The 19,673-nt window shown below is 43.1% G+C and overlaps 1 protein-coding gene across 6 annotated transcripts in view; it reads right to left on the bottom strand.

The window, feature by feature from the left end:
• Positions 1–19,673, bottom strand: part of LOC119974380 (CTD small phosphatase-like protein 2) — a 105,797-nt gene that overhangs the window by 18,249 nt on the left and 67,875 nt on the right. For all 6 annotated transcript variants that reach the window (XM_038813180.1, XM_038813179.1, XM_038813184.1 and 3 more), the window contains 3 exons: positions 18,919–19,053; positions 14,716–14,937; positions 11,693–11,813 (listed from right to left, as the gene is read on the bottom strand). In XM_038813180.1, coding sequence (XP_038669108.1) covers positions 11,693–11,813; positions 14,716–14,937; positions 18,919–19,053 — 478 coding nt within the window. The remainder of the gene's footprint in view (positions 1–11,692; positions 11,814–14,715; positions 14,938–18,918; positions 19,054–19,673) is intronic.

The following is a 19,673-nucleotide window of genomic DNA, read 5'->3' as shown; positions in this document are numbered from 1 at the left end:
TCCTCTGTTGGCTAGATAACAACCTGACAAGTTACTTCTTTCAAAGTGTTAACTGCATGTTAGCTGGTACAATCTAATGCGATAAAGTCAGTGACTTTCATTATTTGCTAAAACCAATACGCTTGGCTAATTGCTAACACAATAAAAAAAAATAGTCAGAGGAATTTATCAGCTAGCTCTGTCATTTTCTTTACATCCCAAACTGTAGCATCAACAGATCACACACAGAACACTATTCCTATACTCCTGTGCCAGCCTTGGCTCAGGAAGTAGCATCCAAGTCAGAAGGTTTGAGTAAATGCCCCACTCAAGGAACTGGAGCATAAGAAAAATCAGGCCAATTCTTCCGAGCAGTATTGAAGGTATACAGGTGCCGTCTTTTGGATGAGAAGTTAAACCAATCTCCCGTCTGCTCTCTAAGGTGGTTATCAAAAATCCCATGGCAGTATTCCAAGAACAGGAAAATCATCACAGCAAATGCATTATCTGGTCCTTATCACAATATTGTTTGTGGGACCTTGCACAAAATTGGCTTCTGCGTTTCCTACAAGTGTCAACACTTCAGAACTATTTAATTAGCTGTCAGGTGCTTTGGGATGTATAGAGGTCATGAACATCCCTGTAGAAATGCAAGTCCTTTTTTAAGCACATGCGCCACTATATGTTAGTTACTTCACCGCTGCTGCACTGTGGTCAAAGCCCACAGCTGTAGATCAAAGCTAGATTTCAAAGTACAGTCTCTGGCAGGGAGTGGTCAACATCTCACTCTAATAAAAGCAGCAATACCAGCCCATCTTTAAATGGCATTATGTATTCCCACACATAAGAGTACCACAGAACTTAAATTTCACAATAGAAAATGAATAAATGCTGAAAGATACAAACAAGAAAAATCAACAGCATCCAAAAGGTCTTTTCTCTTCCAAATTTCTGCAAGAAATAGACACTTCAAGCATTTTGTTCTTATTTTGATCACCATTGTCTTTAGATTGTTCTTAACCTCAGCTGCCTGACAGTTAGAAACTCTCTTTTTAATTTTCTGCAGACTCTCACTATCAGCACTCAGCATAATTACAACTGAAATTATGACTTTGCCAGAATGAAGAGACATTGGCACCACATGATGCATTTTTGTCATAATCGTAACATTTTTCTTTCAGGATCCACTCCCTTTGCAACCGCTCCAAAACAAAATCAATGTAGGTTAGATGTGATTTTCTTTAAAGGGTTTAACACAGTCTAACTCAAGTTCAAAGTTCATGGCTTTTAATTCACGGTGCAAAATATGTATACTCATTGGCCACTAGATAGCACAACGCCAGTGTTCAATTCTTGCATTAGCACAAAGCCACACACCGATAGGCTTGTAGAGCTATGATTTTGCCTTAAAATCTACAGTAGAGGTTACAAGAAACAGAAGCAAGAGATGGCCATAGAGCTGTTTGAGCCTGCTCCACCGTTCAATAACGTAATGGCTGATCTCCACCTCAACTCCACTTTCCTGCCCCATCCTCATGTGAATCTCAGTAAAGGTAACTATGATGGACTGGGAAACATTACTGAAAGGAAGGACAGTGGACAGGCATTTAAGGAACGGATAGGTGAACTCCAAAAGTTGTTTATTCTTATTTGGAACAAGAGTAGAAAGGAAACTGTGGCCAAACCATGGCTTACAAGGGAAATCAGAGATAGTAATAGATTCAAAGATGAGGCATACAAGTTAGCAAGAAAAAGCAATAGACCTGAGGATTGGGAACAGTTTAAAATTTAGCAAAGGCGGAGCAAGGGATTGATTAAGAAGGAGAAAATACAATCTGAAAGTAAGCTATTGGGGAACATAAAAACTAACTGCAGAAGTCGGGGCAGCATGGTAGCATGGTGGTTAGCATCAATGCTTCACAGCTCCAGGGTCCCAGGTTCGATTCCCGGCTGGGTCACTGTCTGTGCGGAGTCTGCACGGTCTCCCCGTGTGTGCGTGGGTTTCCTCCGGGTGCTCCGGTTTCCTCCCACAGTCCAAAGATGTGCGGGTTAGGTGGATTGGCCAGGCTAAATTGCCCTTAGTGTCCTCAAAAATAAGGTTAATGGGGGTTGTTGGGTTACTGGTATAGGGTGGATACATGGGCTTGAGTAGGGTGATCATTGCTCGGCACAACATCGAGGGCCGAAGGGCCTGTTCTGTGCTGTACTGTTCTAATTCTAAGTGTCCAAAAGTATGTAAAGAGAAAAAGACTGATAAAAACAAATGTAGGCCCCTTACAGTCAGAAATGGGGGAATTCATAACGGGGAATAAAGAAATGGCTGAGGAACTAAATTCATACTTTTCTGTCTTCACAGAGGAAGACATGAATAATGTACCAGAAGTTCCTAAAAAAAAACACCCTCTAGTGAGGAGCTGAAGGAAATTGATATTAGTGAAGAAATGGTTTTGGGGAAATGAATGGGATTGAAGGTGGGTAAATCTCCAGGATCAAATAATCTTTATCCCAGAGTACTTAAGGAAATATCCCTAGAAATAGTAGATCTATTGTCGGTTATTTCCCAAAATTTTTTGGTCTCTGGAATGGCGCCTACAGATTGGAGGATAGCTAATATAACCCCACTATTGAAAAAGGGAGGTAGAGAGAAAACAGGGAGCTGTAGACCAGTGAGCCTAACGTCAGTCGTAGGGAAGTTGCCAGTCAATTATCAAGAATTTCATTGCACAGCATTTGGAAAGCAGTGGCGCAATCAGACAAAGTCAGCATGGATTTATGAAAGGGAAATCTACTGGAATTCTTTGAAGGTGTAACTTGTAGAGTTCATGAGGGTGAACCGGTGGATGTCAGAATTGACAGTGTAGAAGGAGGTTGTTCGGCCTATCGAGTCTGCACTGGCCCTTGGAAAGAACACCCTCCTTAAGCCCTCACCCCCACCCCATTCCTGTAACCCAGTAACCCCACCTAACCTTTTTGGACACTAAGGGGCAATTTAACATAGCCAATCCACCTAACCTGTACAGTTTAGGACTGTGGGAGGAAACCAGAGCACCCGGAGGAAACCCATGCAGACACGGAGAGAAAGTGCAAACTCCACAGTGGTATATTTAGACTTTTAGAAGGCTTTCGACAAGATCTCACGTAACAGATTAATATGCAAAGTTAAAGCACATGGGATTGCGGGTCGTGTCTTGAGATGGATAGAAAGTTGGTTAGCAGACAGGAAGCAAAAATTTGGAATAAATGAGTGTTTCTCCGATTGGCAGGCAGTGACTAGTGGGGTACCGCAGGGATCTGTTCTAGGATCCCAACTGTTCACATTATATATTAATGATTTGGACGAGCAAACTAAACGTAGTATCTCCAAATTTGTAGATGATACAAAGTTGGGTGGGAGGGTGAACTGTGAGGAGGATGCAGAGATACTTCAGCTGGATTTGGACAGGCTGAGTGTAGGCATATGCATGGCAGGTGCAGTATAATGTGAATAAATGTGAGGTTATCTGCTTCGGTAACAAAAATAGGACGGCAGATTATTATTTGAATGGGTGTAAATCGAGAGAGGTGGATACTCAACGAGATCTTGGTGTCCTTGTGAATCAGTCGCTGAAAGTCAGCATACTGGTAAAGAAGGCAAATGGTTTGTTGGCCTTCATAGCGAGAGGATTTGAATACAAGAGTAGGGCAATTGTATGGGGCATTGGTGAGGTCACACCTGAAGTATTGTGCGCGGTTTTGGTGTCCTTATCTGAGGAAGGATGTTCTTGCTATGGAGGGAGTGCAGCGAAGGTTTACCAGTCTGATTCCTGGGATGACGGGACTGTCATATGAAGAGAGACTACGTTGATTAAGTTTATATTCATTGGAGTTCAGAAGAGTGAGAGGGATCTCGTAGAAATTTATAAAATTCTACCAGGATTAGACTGGGTAGATTCAGAATGTTCCCGATGATGGGAGAGTCCAGAACTAGGGGTCATAGTTTGAGGCTAAGGGGTAAACCTTTCAGGACTGAGGTGAGGAGAGATTCATTCACCCAGAATGGTAAATCTGTGGAATTCACTACCACAAAAAGTAGTTGAGGCAAAAACGTTTTGTAATTTCAAGAAGGAATTAGATATAGCTCTTGGGGATAAAGGGATATGGGGGGGGAGGGGGGGGGGAGAGAAAGGAGGGATCAGGGTATTAAACTTGATGATAATCAGCCACGATCATACTGAATGGTTCAAAGGGCCGAATGGCCCTTCACCTGCGTCTATTTTCTATGTATGCTTCGATGAGTCTTAAACGAAACATCTCTCAACCCACAACTTCACCCAATTTTCTGTAGGCACAATTTTTTTTTGGCTACTCAGGATGAGGAAAGATAAGAACAGGAGAAAGCCATTCAGTGCCTCAGGCCTGTTTTACACCTAGATCCTGACTGAACTGACATCTGATTTTGGTTCTATCTTCACTATAGTGCCATGATAGGCAAGTGAGTAGGCCACATGAATGGCCCTCCTGCACCTCAGTGGGCTGCAAGATTGAAATTGGGCTCTCCACAAACCATGAGCACTTGAATAATATTGAAAACATTTTATACACGCTGAATATTTCATAGCGTGTTATAGAAAATGTTTAATCATTCATATGTTAATTAAGAGAAAGTAAAGTCGCCAGAGTCCCAGATGACCATAGACTGCTTTCCCCTTTGAGGGGGAGAGCTGACTGGTGGTGATTTAACCCGAGGATCACATCTCAGGTGAGGGGCAAGGTTGAGAAGGTGGGGCCTCCATGACTAACCTCAGCCGTACATGGATTGAACCAGCAGCATTGGCCTGACTCTGCTTCACATATCAGCTGTCGAGCCAACTGAGCCCGGTCTCTGGATTACTAGTCCAGTGACAATATTCTTGATTAATAAGGGGATCAGAGGTTATGTAGTTGATTAAATGGTGGAGCAGACTCTATGGGATGAATGGTCTAATTCTGCTCCTTCTTATGGCCTTAATACCACTATGCCACCGCCTTCTCCAAAATGAAAGTGGGCAAACTGCAGGTCAGATAGCTTAACATCTGTCATGGGGAAAACGTTTGCACTGTTATTGAAGAAGCTACAGCACGGCACTTGGATAAGACCATGGAAATCAGACAGTGTCAGTATGGTTCTGTGAAAGGGAAATCATGTTTAACCAACTTATTGGGAGTTTTTTTAAGGAGGTAACGGTTGTGGATAAAGGGGGAATAGTCGATGTATTGTAGTTAGATTTCCAGATGCATCGCATCAAAGGTTATTGTGGAAAATAAAAGCTTATGGTATGGGGAGAGGTAATATATTGACATGGATAAAAGATTAGCTGGCTAACAGGAATCAGAGAGTAGGCATAAATGGGTCTTTTTTGTCAATAGTGGTTCTCATGTGGAGCTGAGCCAATACTGAGATTAGCACTTTTGGGGAAGCCGATATGAGCAGGACAAATTACTGAGGTACAACTACTCTCTCTATGTTGAGAATCTGTCGTTTTATACTACCGAGGAACAGATGTACAAACTCTTCTCAAAGAACAGTGATGTTGAGCAACTCATCATAGGTTTGAACACGAGGGAGGTCATGTCTCACTAATTTAATTGAATTTTTTGAAGAGATGACAAAAATGATTGACAAGGGAGCGGCTGTGGATGTTGTCTACGTGGACTTTAGTAAAGCATTTGATAAGGTCCCTCATGGCAGGCTGGTGCAAAAGATTAGATCACATGGGGTCAGGGGTGAACTAGCTGGATGGATCCAGAACTGGCTTGGCCATAGAAGACAGAGGGTAGCAGTGGAAGGGTATTTTTTGAATGGAGGTCTGTAACTAGTGGTGTTCCGCAAGGATCAGTTCTGGGACCTCTGCTCTTTGTAATATATAGAAATAACTTGGAAGAAAACGTAGCAGGTCTGATTAGCAAGTTTGCGGATGATACTAAGATTGCAGGAAATTGGGCAGAGAAATGGCAGATAGAATTTAATCCGGACAAATGTGAGGTGATGCATTTTGGTAGATCCAATTCAGGTGGGAGCTATAAAATAAATGGCAGAGCCATCAGGAGCATAGAGACTGAGAGAGATCTGGGCGTGCAGGTCCACAGATCCTTAAAAGTGGCAGTAGAGGTGGAAATGGTGGTAAAGAAAGCATCTGGCATGCTTACCTTCATAGGACGGGGTATCGAGTATAAAAGCTTGAAAATTATGTTACAATTATATAGAATGTTGGTTAGGCCACATTTGGAATATTATGTCCAATTCTGGTCACCGCACTACTAGAAGGACGTGGAGGCTTTGGAGAGAATACAGACAAGGTTTACCAGGATGCTGCCTGGTATGGAGGGTATTAGCTACGAGGAGAGATTAAATAAACTGGGATTATTCTCCCCAGAGAGACAGAGGCCGAGGGGCGACATGATAGAAGTTTATAAAATTATTAGGGGTATAGATAGGGTGAATAGTTGGAGGCTTTTTCCCAGAGCGGAAATGACAATTACAAGGGGCACAAGTTCAAGGTGAGGGGGGGGGGGAGAAGGTTCAGTGGAGATGTGCGGGCAAGATTTTTACACAGATGGTGGTGGTGGCCTGCAATGCACTGCCAAGTGAGGTGGTTGAGGCAGATACGTTAGCGACCTTTATGACTGATCTAGATAGGCACATGAACAGATGGGGTATAGAAGGATACAGGTGGTTGGTTGGTCTAGATAGGACACACGATCGGCACAGGCTTGGAGGGCCGAAGGGCCTGTTCCTGTGCCGTACTGTTCTTTGTTCATGCGGATTAGTTTTGTAGAATATTACACACAGGGTCGCCGAACAGAACATGAGATTTATTAATGAAACATGCTTGGATGCTCGAATAATCAGAACGACTGAGATACTGGCCACAAAGAAGGCAGGCAGTTTGGGCGTGTGAAATCTGGTGGTCAGGTATGTGATGGATATAGGACAGATTATGATGCTGGCAGAGATGGATTTGGAAAACTGGTCCAGATGCAGAAAATCTCAGAACCGAGACAGAAATTCTCGACTTTCACCGACTGTACATTTGAGATCTGAAGTTAGAATCTTCATAGAAACCTGGTATTGAAGAATACAGCTGACACATTAATGCCTATAGCTTTGTGCTGTTCATTCTTTCATCAGCGCAATGAACTCTTTTTAACAATTTGAAAAAAGAAGCGCCCAATTTCTGAGGTGCAATTATTGTGTCCAATTTTGGTTCCTTCTAAAGTTGTAAATTTTTGTCACTCCTCATAAAAACCTGAAGAAAAAAGAGAATGCCAGAAGAGGCAGCAGAGAACAGGTCACGCGCCAGGGCGTGAAATCACAGCGGGGAGATTCTTTCATTTTTTAGCAAGCACATTCTCCCTGTCTGCATGGGTCTCACCCCCACAATCCAAAGATGAACAAGATAGGTGAACTGGCCACGCTAAATTGCCCCCTAATTGGCAAAAAGGATTGGGTACTCTAAATTTATTTTAAAAACAAGATCAGCCATGATCTTATTAAATGGCGGAGAAGGTTCGAGGGACTAAATGGCCTATTCCTGCTTCTTGTTTGTATGCTTCTTCGTATGACCATGGAACCAGAGGATGTACAATATCCTAAAAGCAAAGTCTTTTTCTTTTTAAATTTAGAGTACCCAATTATTTTTTCCAATTAAGGGGCAATTTAGTGCAGCCAATCCACCTACCCTGCACATCTTTTTGGGTTGTGGGAGGGGGGTGAGACCCACGCAGATACGAGGAGAATGTGCAAACTCCACACAGACAGTGACCCAGGGCTGGGATCAAACCTGGGTCCTGAGTGCCGTGAGGCAGCACGAAAAGCAAATCCAATTAAAATATTTCAAAAAAAGAGAATGTACAAAGATATGGGGTCCAAGTCCACCCTTTGCAGAATTCTGGCATTGGTGCAATGAGCTGAAGGCCTACTGCAAAATTTTACAATTAAAGGCAGCTTGTTCACAAGAATGATCCCTGGAACGAAGAACTTGTTGTATGAGGAATGTTTGAGGACTCTGGGTCTGTACTCGTTGGAGTTTAGAAGGATGAGAGGGGATCTTATTGAAACGTACAAGAAACTGCGAGGCCTGGATAGAGTGGACGTGGAGAGGATGTTTCCACTTGCAGGAAAAACTAGAACCAGAGGTCACAATCTCAGACTAAAGGGACGATCCTTTAAAACAGATGAGGAGGAATTTCTTCAGCCAGAGGGTGGCGAATCTGTGGAACTCTTTGCCGCAGAAGTGGTGTGGGCAGCACGGTAGCATAGTGGTTAACACAATTGCTTCACAGCCCCAGGGTCCCGGTTCGATTCCCGGCTTGGGTCACTGTCTGTGCGGAGTCTGCACGTTCTCCCCGTGTGTGCGTGGGTTTCCTCCGGGTGCAGGTTAGGTGGATTGGCCATGCTAAATTGCCCTTAGTGTCCAAAATTGCCCTCAATGTTGGGAGAGGTTACTGGGCTATGAGGATAGGGTGGAGGTGTGGGCTTGGGTAGCGTGTTCTTTCAAAGAGCCGGTGCAGACTTGATGGGCCGAATGGCCTCCTACTGCACTGTAAATTCTACGATTTCTATGAAGGCTGTGGAGGCCAATTCACTGAGTGTCTTTAAGACAGAGATAGATAGGTTCTTGATTAATAAGGGGATCAGGGGTTATGGGGAGAAGGCAGGAGAATGGGGATGAGAAAATATCAGCTATGATTGAATGGCGGAGCAGACTCGATGGGTCAAGTGGTCTAATTCTGCTCCTGTGTCTTATGGTTGTAGGTTACACTTCTACGCCTCAACCTCCTTTCGAATTAGCGAAATGAAAAACGTGTCAAAACTGATCTATATTTATGTTAAAAGAATTACGTTAATTTGTTTAGTGCCGTTCACAACATTAGTACACCCTAAAACAACTATCAGCCAATGCAGTGCTTTTGAAGTGCAGTCACTGTTGTAATGTCCAAAACACAGCAGCCAATTTACACACAAGTTCCCACAAATAACAAAGCGATAATGAACAGATAACCTTACCCAGAGCTAAAATTACACTAACAACCAATTTATCAGTCAGGCTCATATCGTGGCTCACCTATGCTTGCTAGAAGCGATATAAATGCAGGACCCTGTCCTCTGCCAACAGAAAAAAAATGTCCAGCCATTGCCCCCTTTTCAATTAGACAAAGCATGAGGATAAAGATTTATTAAGAGGGGAAACATAGAGGGAAAGATTAAACTTGCATGCAATATAAAAAGCTGACAGCAGGAGCTTCCAGTGGCGCCCTCGTGGAGACAGGTCGCAGGTCGAATCGCTCCCGCCCGCGATGGGAAAACGGACCTTTTTTAACGGACTTTTTTGGGACCTAGCAGCCTGAATCGGTGGAGGAGACAATAGGGAAGAGGCTTCCTTTCCGGGGTATGGGCAGCTGGACTAGAAGTGGTCGAGTGGAGCGGCAAGGATTGAAGCGGGAGCAGCGGGGACCCCAGACCGGGCGGCCAAGCATGGTGGACGGCAGGGACCGGGGAGCGGAGGCTCACTGGCCAAGGGAGGAACAGATGGAGTTCTTCAAGAACTGCTTCGCCGAGCTGAGGGGGGACACGCTGGACCCGATGAGAGCGGTGATGGACCGAATGGCCGAGACACAGGTGGTCCAAGGGAAGGTGCTCAGGGAGGTCGAGGCGAAGCTCTCCAGCCAGGCGAGCACGGTAATGGAGCTGGAGCACGAGGTGGAGGAGCTGAACGCCCGTCAGAGGAGGATGCAGGGGCAGCTTGAAGAGCTGGGGAACAGAGCCAGGAGGCAGAATTTAAGGATCATTGGCCTCCCCGAGGGCTGCGAGGGGTTGATGTGGGCACATGTGTGACGGGTATGCTTGAGGCGCTGATGGGACCGGAGGCCTTCCCTCAACCCCTGGAGTTGGATGGGGCACATAGAGCCCCCCCGCAAGGAAGCCCAGGACGGGCAACCGACCGAGGGCCTTGGTGGTCCAATTTCACCGGCTTGCTGACAGGGAACGTGTGCTGCGATGGGCCAAGGCGGAGAGGAGCAGAAGATGGGAGAACTGTGAGGTGCGCATTTACCAGGACTTGGGAACGGAGCTGGCCAAGAGGCGTGCAGGATTCATCAAGGTAAAGGCAGCCCTCTACAAAAAGGTGAGGTTTGGAATGCTGTATCCTGCAAAGCTCTGGGTTACGTTTGAGGAACTCCACTACTATTTTGAGACACCAGAACAGGTTTGGACCTTTATTAAAGATAAGAAACTGGACTTGAACGAGCGCCTGGACGGGAGACAGGTAGGCGCCAAGGGCAGGGGTCAGCATAGCTAGCGCAGGTCAGGGGGCACCAGGGAGAGTTGGAGGTGGGGCGGGGCGGGCTAGGGCCAAGCGCAGCGCTGACCTGGCAGGTCAGGCCTCGGGGGGGAGGAGAAGAGGGTTAGGGCCACGTTAGTTTAGTTGAACACGTGTGGCATGGGCAAACAGAGCTGGTAGGGGAAGTGCCTTATTAACATGTTTATTCTTTCCCACTGTTCGTTTTCACTATGTTAAGGCTCTTTGCACAGGGCCATTTTTCTCTCTGTAACTGTTACAAATTTGTGTTAAATAAAAAAAATTTAAAAAGCTGACAGCAAAACCTTCTGTAAGTACATAAAAAGAAAAAGATTAGTGAAGGCAAATGTAGGTGCATTACAGTCCGAAACAGAAGAATTTATAATAGAAAACAAGAAAACTGCAGAACAACTATTTTCATGGAACTGTCTTCATGGAGGAAGACACAAATAATTTCCCAGAAATGCTAGGAAACCAATGGTCCAGTGAGGAGGAGGAATTGAAGAAGTGCTGGAAAAATAGTGGAGAAATAAATGGGACTGAAAGCCAATAAATCCCCAGGGCCTGATAATCTACATCCCAGGATACTAAAGGAGGTGGCCATGAAAATAGTGGCTGCATTGGTCACCATCTTCCAAAATTCTGTAGATTCTGGAATAGTCCCAGCAGACTGTAGGGTGGCAAATGTATCCCCACTATTTAAAAAAATGAGATGATGGGGAGAAGGTAAACACCGTTCACCAGACTGTTTCCTGGGATGGCAGGATTGTCGTATGAGGAGAGATTAGGTCGACTAAGCCTGAATTCACTGGAGTGTGGCGACTTGGGGCTTTTCACAGTAACTTCATTGCAGTGTAAATGTAAGCCTACTTGTGACAATAAAGATTATTATTATACAAACTTAAATAAAAGTTGAGGGGATCACCGTTCCCTGGTGCACTCTCTGTGGCAACGCCTTGACCATCAGAGTTAATTCGCAGACCCTTCTCATGCAGTATAAATTATTGTTCCCTTCGGAATGTGGTATTCTTGCAACTGCCTGATAAATTCAAGACAAAATGTTTGGACAGCGTGTCTCTTTTTTCAGCAATATCTGTTTTTCGATATTGATTTGAGGCCAGGTCTGAAGAAAACCTCCCCTGCTCTTTAGAATAGTGCCATAGGACCTTTTATATCTACCCGTGGGGGCAAATGGGGCCTTGGTTTAATGTCTCGTCAAAAAAGACAGCACTTTAAATAGTGCAGCACTACCTCAGTACTGTAGTGCAATGAAGTGTCAACCTTGCCTTTTGTGCTCAATCCTGGAGTGGGACTTATGGAGGGAGTGAAGAACAGCTCACAGAATTCATACACGATGTGCCATTTTTACAAGCAACCATATATATGCAGACACTTACGGATCAAAAACTTCCCAGTCTTCTTCATAGCTTGCCTCCGGGTGAGCAGGTGGCTCTGGGTAAGAGTCCGGGGAAGATATCGTCTTGCACAGTTCTACATTTGACACATTCAATTCTGGTGCTGAAAATTAAGAAATGAACATCTCAAACTTTTTTCAATGCCATCAAAATTTTGAAAAGACAGCATACTGCCCGAAGTTATCCAATTTAAACGAGTACTCATAACATTGTTCTAACATTTGTTTAACCTCACAAGCTTTACAAAGAGCATACCTACCTACTCCCCTCTCAATTTCTTTCCCTCGCCAAAGGTACAATTAAACTAGGCTGATACAACTAAACCGGTCTGACCAGAGGTTCAACAAACAATATAGAGTACAAGCAACATAGGACATGATTGCTCTGCCAGTCAGATGACCAGAACAGAGATGTTTTGTCACTGCCTAGCACTTAGAACAAGACACCAGAGGAGCAACATCTTCTGCTCATGGCCATTAGTTTAAAGCCATGTAGTTATAGGCTCTGAAGAAATTTATTCCCCCACTGCCTGGTAGAGGTCAGTTCCATTCATCTACCAGCATGAAGCACATTTCAATGCCAACATATTGTGCTTGGATTTCACATGATACTATGGTTACAACTTAAAATAAACTAGGTGAACAAATAACTTACCAAAAGTCAACACAGCAGTTTGTTATACTAAAGGGACTCAGGCTTGGCTAAGAGCACTGTTTAGACTGGCAAAATGTATGGAAAAATCATTCACTTTATGGAAATTGTGTCTGCAGCCAAATGAAGAAGTTCAATCATCAAACTGGCTACATTTTACAGGGCTGTCTCCACTTAAATTAAAGCTGGTTCCTGGGCACTCTACTGGGCTTTTAAAAATAAAGCTACATTTAGTGTTGGACAGCAGTTATATCTCGCCTAATGTGGGCTGACTGCCTGGAGTTGTTCTCTCCCGCTTGGGCATAACATTTAGAGTGCAAACCACTTTGTAGCAATGCAAATCTGGTAGTATTGCTGGCTATCAATGCACACAAATGAGGATATTTGCTCATGTTGTCTCAGGTCATCAGTCAAGCTCCTAAGCCGTACTACTGAGCAGTCTTTGTTGATCAACATACAATTTGATATATTTATACAGCCACATACTATTCGTCAGCCAGGATGCACTCTGCATTAGGCAACATCATATTTTGAGTAGGAAAATATAGTTAAATCCTAATCATTCAACGTCAATTTCTACATTGACGTAATTTGAGTTGAGATAAAGAAAGCAAAGAATTTAGACAAAAAATTTGAATTGAACAACCATGAATTAAGAGGAAACTACACTGATTATAGGGCAATTATTTTGAAGTCAGTCTAAAGCCGAGAAGATACACTATCAGTATAAAAACATTCCAGGTGCCCAGGTGAAGTAGTGTCTGTTATTTTAATAGATACTAACCATTTTAAAATCCTTATTTAATTTAATGGGAAACTAATTAATCGCTAAAGCACTAATCAATCATTTAAAGTATCCTATTTTTATTTGTTAAATATAGATACATTTTTGTAAAATTTTGCTACTGAATGCACGATTTAATTCAGTGAATTGGAAACTTTGTTTAACGAAAAGAAACCGGTGCCAGCAGTACAAACAGGAAGCCTCTAGACTACTGCCAAGTTACGATGCAGCTTCACGGCTCATGACGAGTTTAGCTGCTCATCATACCCCTCTCAGCAGGTCTAACTGGCACCTGAAGATCACCAAGGAGCACTCAAATCTACGCTGGTCACTTGCCCAAAGACCAAAACAAACTTGTTTTGAGGTGTTCAAAATTGTGAGGGGTTTCAATATAATACATAGAGAAATTATTTTCATTGGCAAGAGGATCAGCAAGTAGAAGCTACAGAATTACAGTAACTGCCAAAAGAACCAGAGGGAACATAAGGAGTTTTTTAATGGATGGTGTTCTGATCTGGAATACATGACCTGAAGCAGATTTAACAGTGACTTTCAGGAAGGAACTGGATACGTGTAAAGGAAATAACTGCAGAAATCTGGAGAAAATAAAGGGCAGGAGAATGGGACTGACTGGACTGCCCTTTCAAAGAGCTGGCACAGGCATGAGAGGCCAAGTGACCTTTTGTGCTGTACCATTCCATTTTTCTTTCTAGGGCGGGTGATAGAAGGTAGGTAAAGTCTCTCTAGTTGAGCCGAATGAAATTTGGAGGGTCTCCATTCTGCAAGGCACACTTGGCAATCCAACACATAGGGTTGAAAGGTTCATGGTACTCCCAACGCACATTGGACACCTAACCAGCCAGCCTAGCTCATTATAACTAGAACAGCAGTTCACGGAAACCTGCAATTCTAACAGGTTAAACTCTAGCCCAAACTTTGCTCAGCATGCTTACAGGTCCTCAAATCGTAGCTCTTACCAACCTGTGGCTGTGGTCTCTAAGTTATGAGAAAGAGACTCTGGATCTATGGCGACAGGAGTGTGCATGACAGATCAGGCAAACAGCAGTTTGGGATTCTGAAGCATAATGATGAAGCATCATGTTTCAGTGGATTAAAGGAAAATCAAAAGGTATTGAACAATCTGCCAATTACTACAAAAATCTATTCTTGATGCTCTGCCAGTAATTCTTTAGTAACTATTACATAACATTCACATTGGCTCACTAATTCTATCTATGAAATTTAACATTTGATTAACTGGTGAAAGAAGTCAACAACTACTGACTAACTGTTAGTGCAACAAAATGGCTCATATGAACACTTTTGTGACAAAACACAGCGTGCATCTATGAAAAATTCACAATCACCCAGGAACCTGGTTGAACTCACCACAGATAAGAAGCTTGAAATCACATCCACGAGGTACTCTTGTGTGACATAAGTCTCTGTGGACAGGGGTAGTAGCATTATGTCCTATCCTTGTCGCGCTCCCTCGCCATCAGCACACAGGCCCATTTTCTACCAGAATTTACAAATGCGGAGAATTGCTCATTTAAAAGGTTTACCATACCTGGCATAGGATGAAGTTCATTAGTGACCTCATCCTCTCCATCATTTGAGCTGCTGTCAGGAGACAAAGGTGATTGTGCTGTCACTGCCTGTCCGCAGTACAGTCCTCCAGTGGCCGACGTTGCCGTGCTGGTAGTGATCTCGTCCACCTGCTCCAATTCCAGTTGTTTAACAATTTCTTCAGCCTCTACTGCCTGACCTGGAGAGTCAGAACCCGACGTTCCTGCAAACATAAGCGTCAAATCACATTACCTCAAATAACCCAAAAGGAGAGGTCACTCACCATAGTGTACCGGTCATCACTCTTCCAATGAAATTAAGATTTAAACTATACACATTCAACAAACAGTGCAGCCGCAAGAGACAAGAAGAGCAACATTATTACAAAAGTGTTGGTTCGTTAATAGTACTTTTTTCCCTGGGTCAGAAGGGATTCATGAATGATATAATTGACGAGATTTATGCAAAGAAAGTTTCTCAGGAACTGTTGAGGCGTGATGTAAGAATGTATTCCAGATTGACGTAGGAGTGCTTCAGATGAGCAGAGCCCATGACGGCATTGAAAGACGACCGTTTGCCCAAACATCTGAGCCGTCCAAAAGTCAAGCCGAGCACTATTTTTAAAAAAGATTCATTCATGGGAGGTGGGCATCGCTGGCTGGGGCGGCATTTATTGCCCATACCCAATTGCACTTGAACTCAGTGGCGTGCTAGGCCATTTAAGAGGGAGCTTAAGAGTAAAAGGGTTTTTACGAGAATCGACAATGGTTTCCAGATTTTTAAAAATTGAATTCAAATTCCACCATCTGCCATGGTGGGATTTGAACCCCACTCCCCAGAGCATTACCCATGGTCTCTGGAATACTATTCCAGTGACAATACCGCTATATTGCCACCTGTCTACTATTCCCTCAGTAGTTTGCTGGATCTTGTCACATGCAAAACAGCAGGCACATTTGGCAACATGAGTCAAGGCATGCTGAAACACCTTTAAGACATTACAGGCAACTGGCACTTTACTTTAAAAGCAAAATACTGCAAATGCTGGAAATCTGAAACAAAGTCAGAAAATTCTGGATAAACTCTGGCAGCACCTTTCCTTGTTCTCAAACACCCTCTTCAACATTTTTATTTACTTAAAACTTCTCTAACTTTAAATATCTCCAACTTTAACCAATTCTGGTGAAAGGTCATCGACCTGAAAAGTCAACTCCGGATGCTGCCAGATCTGCTGAGTACTTCCAGCATTTCCTCATTTTATATTTCATAAAATTAGAATTCAACGAATGGACAGGTATTTGTCGAAAGAATGGAAGAGGAGTTTCAATTTCAATCATCGTTATACAAATTTTTAAAGAATAAAATTACACATGAACATTATTTTATATGAAACAACCTGGTAATTACAAGTATAGAATTAATTCACACACATTTTGTGAAATGTGGAGGGATTTTCTCAAAAGCCTTTGTGCTTCAGCACAGAGGAATCTGAGTGTCATTGTGCATGAATCTCTAAAAACGTGTGCAGGTACAGCAGGTATTAAGGAAGGCAAATTTCGGCTATTATAGCTAAAGGAATAGAATATAATAGTAGCGTAATGTTGCAGCAACTGTACAAGGCATTGGTGAGCCCACATCTGGAGCACTGTGTATAGTTTTTGTCCCTTTATTTGAAGAAGGATGTAATTGCATTAGAGGCAGTTCAGAGGAGGCTCACTAGATTGATTCAAGAGATGAGAGGTTTGTTTGCCTTATGAAGAGAGTTTGAGCAGTTCAGGCCTGTACTCTGTTGCCGCACAGTGCTAGGACCTAGGTTCAATTCCGTCCAGAGGTAACTGATGGAGTTTGGACTTTCTCCCCGTTTCCTCCAGATGCTCCGGTTTACTCCCACAGTCCAAAGATGTGCAGGTTAGGTGGACTGACCATGCTAAAATTGCCCCTTTAAGTGTCCAGGAACATGCAGGTTAGGTGGGGTTATGGGGATAGGACAGGAGAGTGGGCACAGGTAGGGAGCTCTTTCAGAAGATCGGTGCAGATTTAATGGGCCGAAAGGCCTCCTTCAGTACTGTAGCGATTCTATGATAAAAGGTATTGACAAAATAGACGTAGACCAGATGCTTCCTCTTGTGGGGAAATCTAGTTGGAGAGGTCATAGTTTTAGGGTAAGTAGATTGAGGAGAAATTCAAGGAGTAAATTTAAGGAAGAGATAGACAGATTTAAATTAGCAATGGGTTGAAAGGTTATGGAGAAGTGGAGTTGAGGCCGAGAGAAGATCAGCTAATCTCGTATTGAAAGGCGGAGCGGGCTTGAGGGGCTGAATTGCCTGTTCCTAGTTCCTACGTTGTGCTTGCATTAAAGTTGCCTTCTTATATGGCAACTACTACTGGGTAATTCAGATGCAGGAAGTACTCCAACATTCTAAAAAGGAACGGTGAAATATACATTATCTTAATCTACTGTCTGTTGTATCACGTTTTTGGTGAACAGCACGAAGGAAGGGTAATCATTTTGATTTTGATGTGGAGATGCCGGCGTTGGACTGGGGTGAGCACAGTAAGAAGTCTTAAAACACCAGGTTAAAGTCCAACATGTTTGTTTCAAACACTAGCTTTCGGAGCACTGTGATTCACCTGAGGAAGGAGCAGTGCTCTGAAAGCTAGTGTTTGAAACAAACATGTTGGACTTTAACCTGGTGTTGTAAGACTTCTTACCATTTTGATTTTGTCACATAGATTGGTCAGGATAATTCAAAAGTAAAACAAAAAGCCATAAGAAACTGGTTCAGTGTTAGTCCCAGGATTGTACTGCTTGAACCAGTCAACCAATCCATCAATCTTAATAGCCATCAGGCTCAGAAGCAGTGATTGTGTTAACATGATCTTTCCTAGCTCTGGTTCAATTGCTATATTGCTATATATTCAATTGCTATATTGAATAAATAACGTGAATAAACGAGAAATAAAGTGTAAGGAGGAACGATTTATCCTATCTCCTTGTTAAAAAATTGTGTTACCCTCATCAGATTGTCCTCAATTACAACAGTATAAAGCAGTCTACTGACTTATTAACATAATTGTTTCAAAAAAGATGTTTGCCCTCCTCTCTTCCCTTGAGCATACGGACTCATGTCAAGTCGGCTGACAATTGACCCTCTCACAGACCGTTGCTATTGCTGCTGCTATAATTAAGCAGCGAAAATTTGCACCAGCAGCTTGCGCTCTCCAAATTCCTTTCCTTTTCCTCCAGGAAACACATGACATTCTCCTGCAACAATAAGGCCCAGAACTGGAACCCGCCACATGGAGATAATATCCCACCACGTCATCACTTCAGAATTTGCTATTTTATTTCTTCTGACTGGTTAGTTGGTATTACCAGAGGTCATGACTTGAAAATAATTTGCAAAACAAAAGGGGACATGAAGGAAAACGTTTTCACAAGGGGGTGGAACGAGAATGTACTGCCTGAAAGTCTGGCGGAATTAGATTCCTTATTTGGGCATGCACTGCTTGAAGTGGACAAAGTTCCAGGTTTATGAGGGAAAGGGCTGGGGAGTGGGATTAATTAGATTGCTCTTTCAAAGAGCCAGCACAAGCACGACAGGCCAAATGGCTGCCTTCAAAGTTGTATGATTCCACTGCACTTAAAGCTCACTGCAAAAGGAATATTATGCGTGCTGTTTCTTGACATTAGCAAGGCGCCCTACAACAAAATGCACAAATACACTGCATCATGTATAATTGCTGGACAAAGATTTTATAAGTATCCCATTACATTTAATTCCCCCCCCCCCCCCCCCAATCTTATCCACCTTTCCTGCACCTTCCTCCTCTTTGCTTCCCCCTTCCCCTCACATTTAGTTTCCCTGCTGTTTGACCGTTCACATCTTTTGTCCTCTTTGGGGACCGCCAATAGCACACTTTCCCCTTGGTTTCTGTAGCCATTAGCACCCGGTTTCCCTGGGTTTCTGTGGCTATGACGCATCTTTCATTCTCACTCCACAGTATAAATATTTCCCGCTTTCTCTGTCCGTTAGCTTTGACAAAGAGTCATCGGACTCGAAGCGTAAGCTCCTTTCTCTCCCTACAGATGCTGCCAGACCTGCTGAGATTTTCCAGCATTTTCTCTTTGGTTTCAGATTCCAGCATCCGCAGTAATTTGCTTTTATAAGTATCCCTTTTCCCCAATGACACAGGTACTTACCATTTTTGTTTGCTGGTGAGAAGAAACTGAAAACAGGAGAAAAGATAGTCCCCAGGAGGGCAGTTCGCGGAGGGCTGACCACATCATTAACGATTGGTAGTTTTCCATTTTGTTTACTGCTGTAGCCTCCAGTCTCTTAAAAAAAAATCACATAATAGACTTTAAAATTTGTCACAATTATTGCAGATAGGCAAATAATTCTGAGTGTGCAATGTTGCTTCAGTCTTCCACAAAACAAATTACAGCATTTTTGGGGGTCGGGAGAGAGGAGGAAAGAAAGATGGCATATATTAAATTATAAACTGCTACAACACTTTGGCATGTCCAGTGGTCACTATTACTTGAGAATGTAAGATTTGTTGCTCCATGTGCATCTATTTTACGACGTATCAGTCGAAACATAGCATTACGTTGCTCATCCGACCATAACAGCAATTTGGATTTATACAGCACCTTTATCCCAGTCAAATATCCCGTACTAGCCCCATGGTCAGACATCTATCACATCCTGGTAACAATATTCAGTATCATTTCTAATTAGACATGGTTGTTTGGAAAACTGAACGAATCACACATTCCACCATAAATCAATGCTTATGTGGCACCCAACCACAATGTCAGTACCCTGTATCTTGACCATTATTAAATGGATGCTATTTATTGACTGCATTTAATATAATTGTAAATTATATTGTCTTGCATGCTGTAAGCAATAAATCTTAACTTAGCTCACATCTCCAATCCAAATGTTATCT

Source organism: Scyliorhinus canicula, chromosome 12 (assembly GCF_902713615.1).
Source record: "Scyliorhinus canicula chromosome 12, sScyCan1.1, whole genome shotgun sequence".
Lineage (NCBI taxonomy): Eukaryota > Metazoa > Chordata > Chondrichthyes > Carcharhiniformes > Scyliorhinidae > Scyliorhinus > Scyliorhinus canicula.
This window is presented reverse-complemented; position numbering and strand designations above follow the sequence as displayed.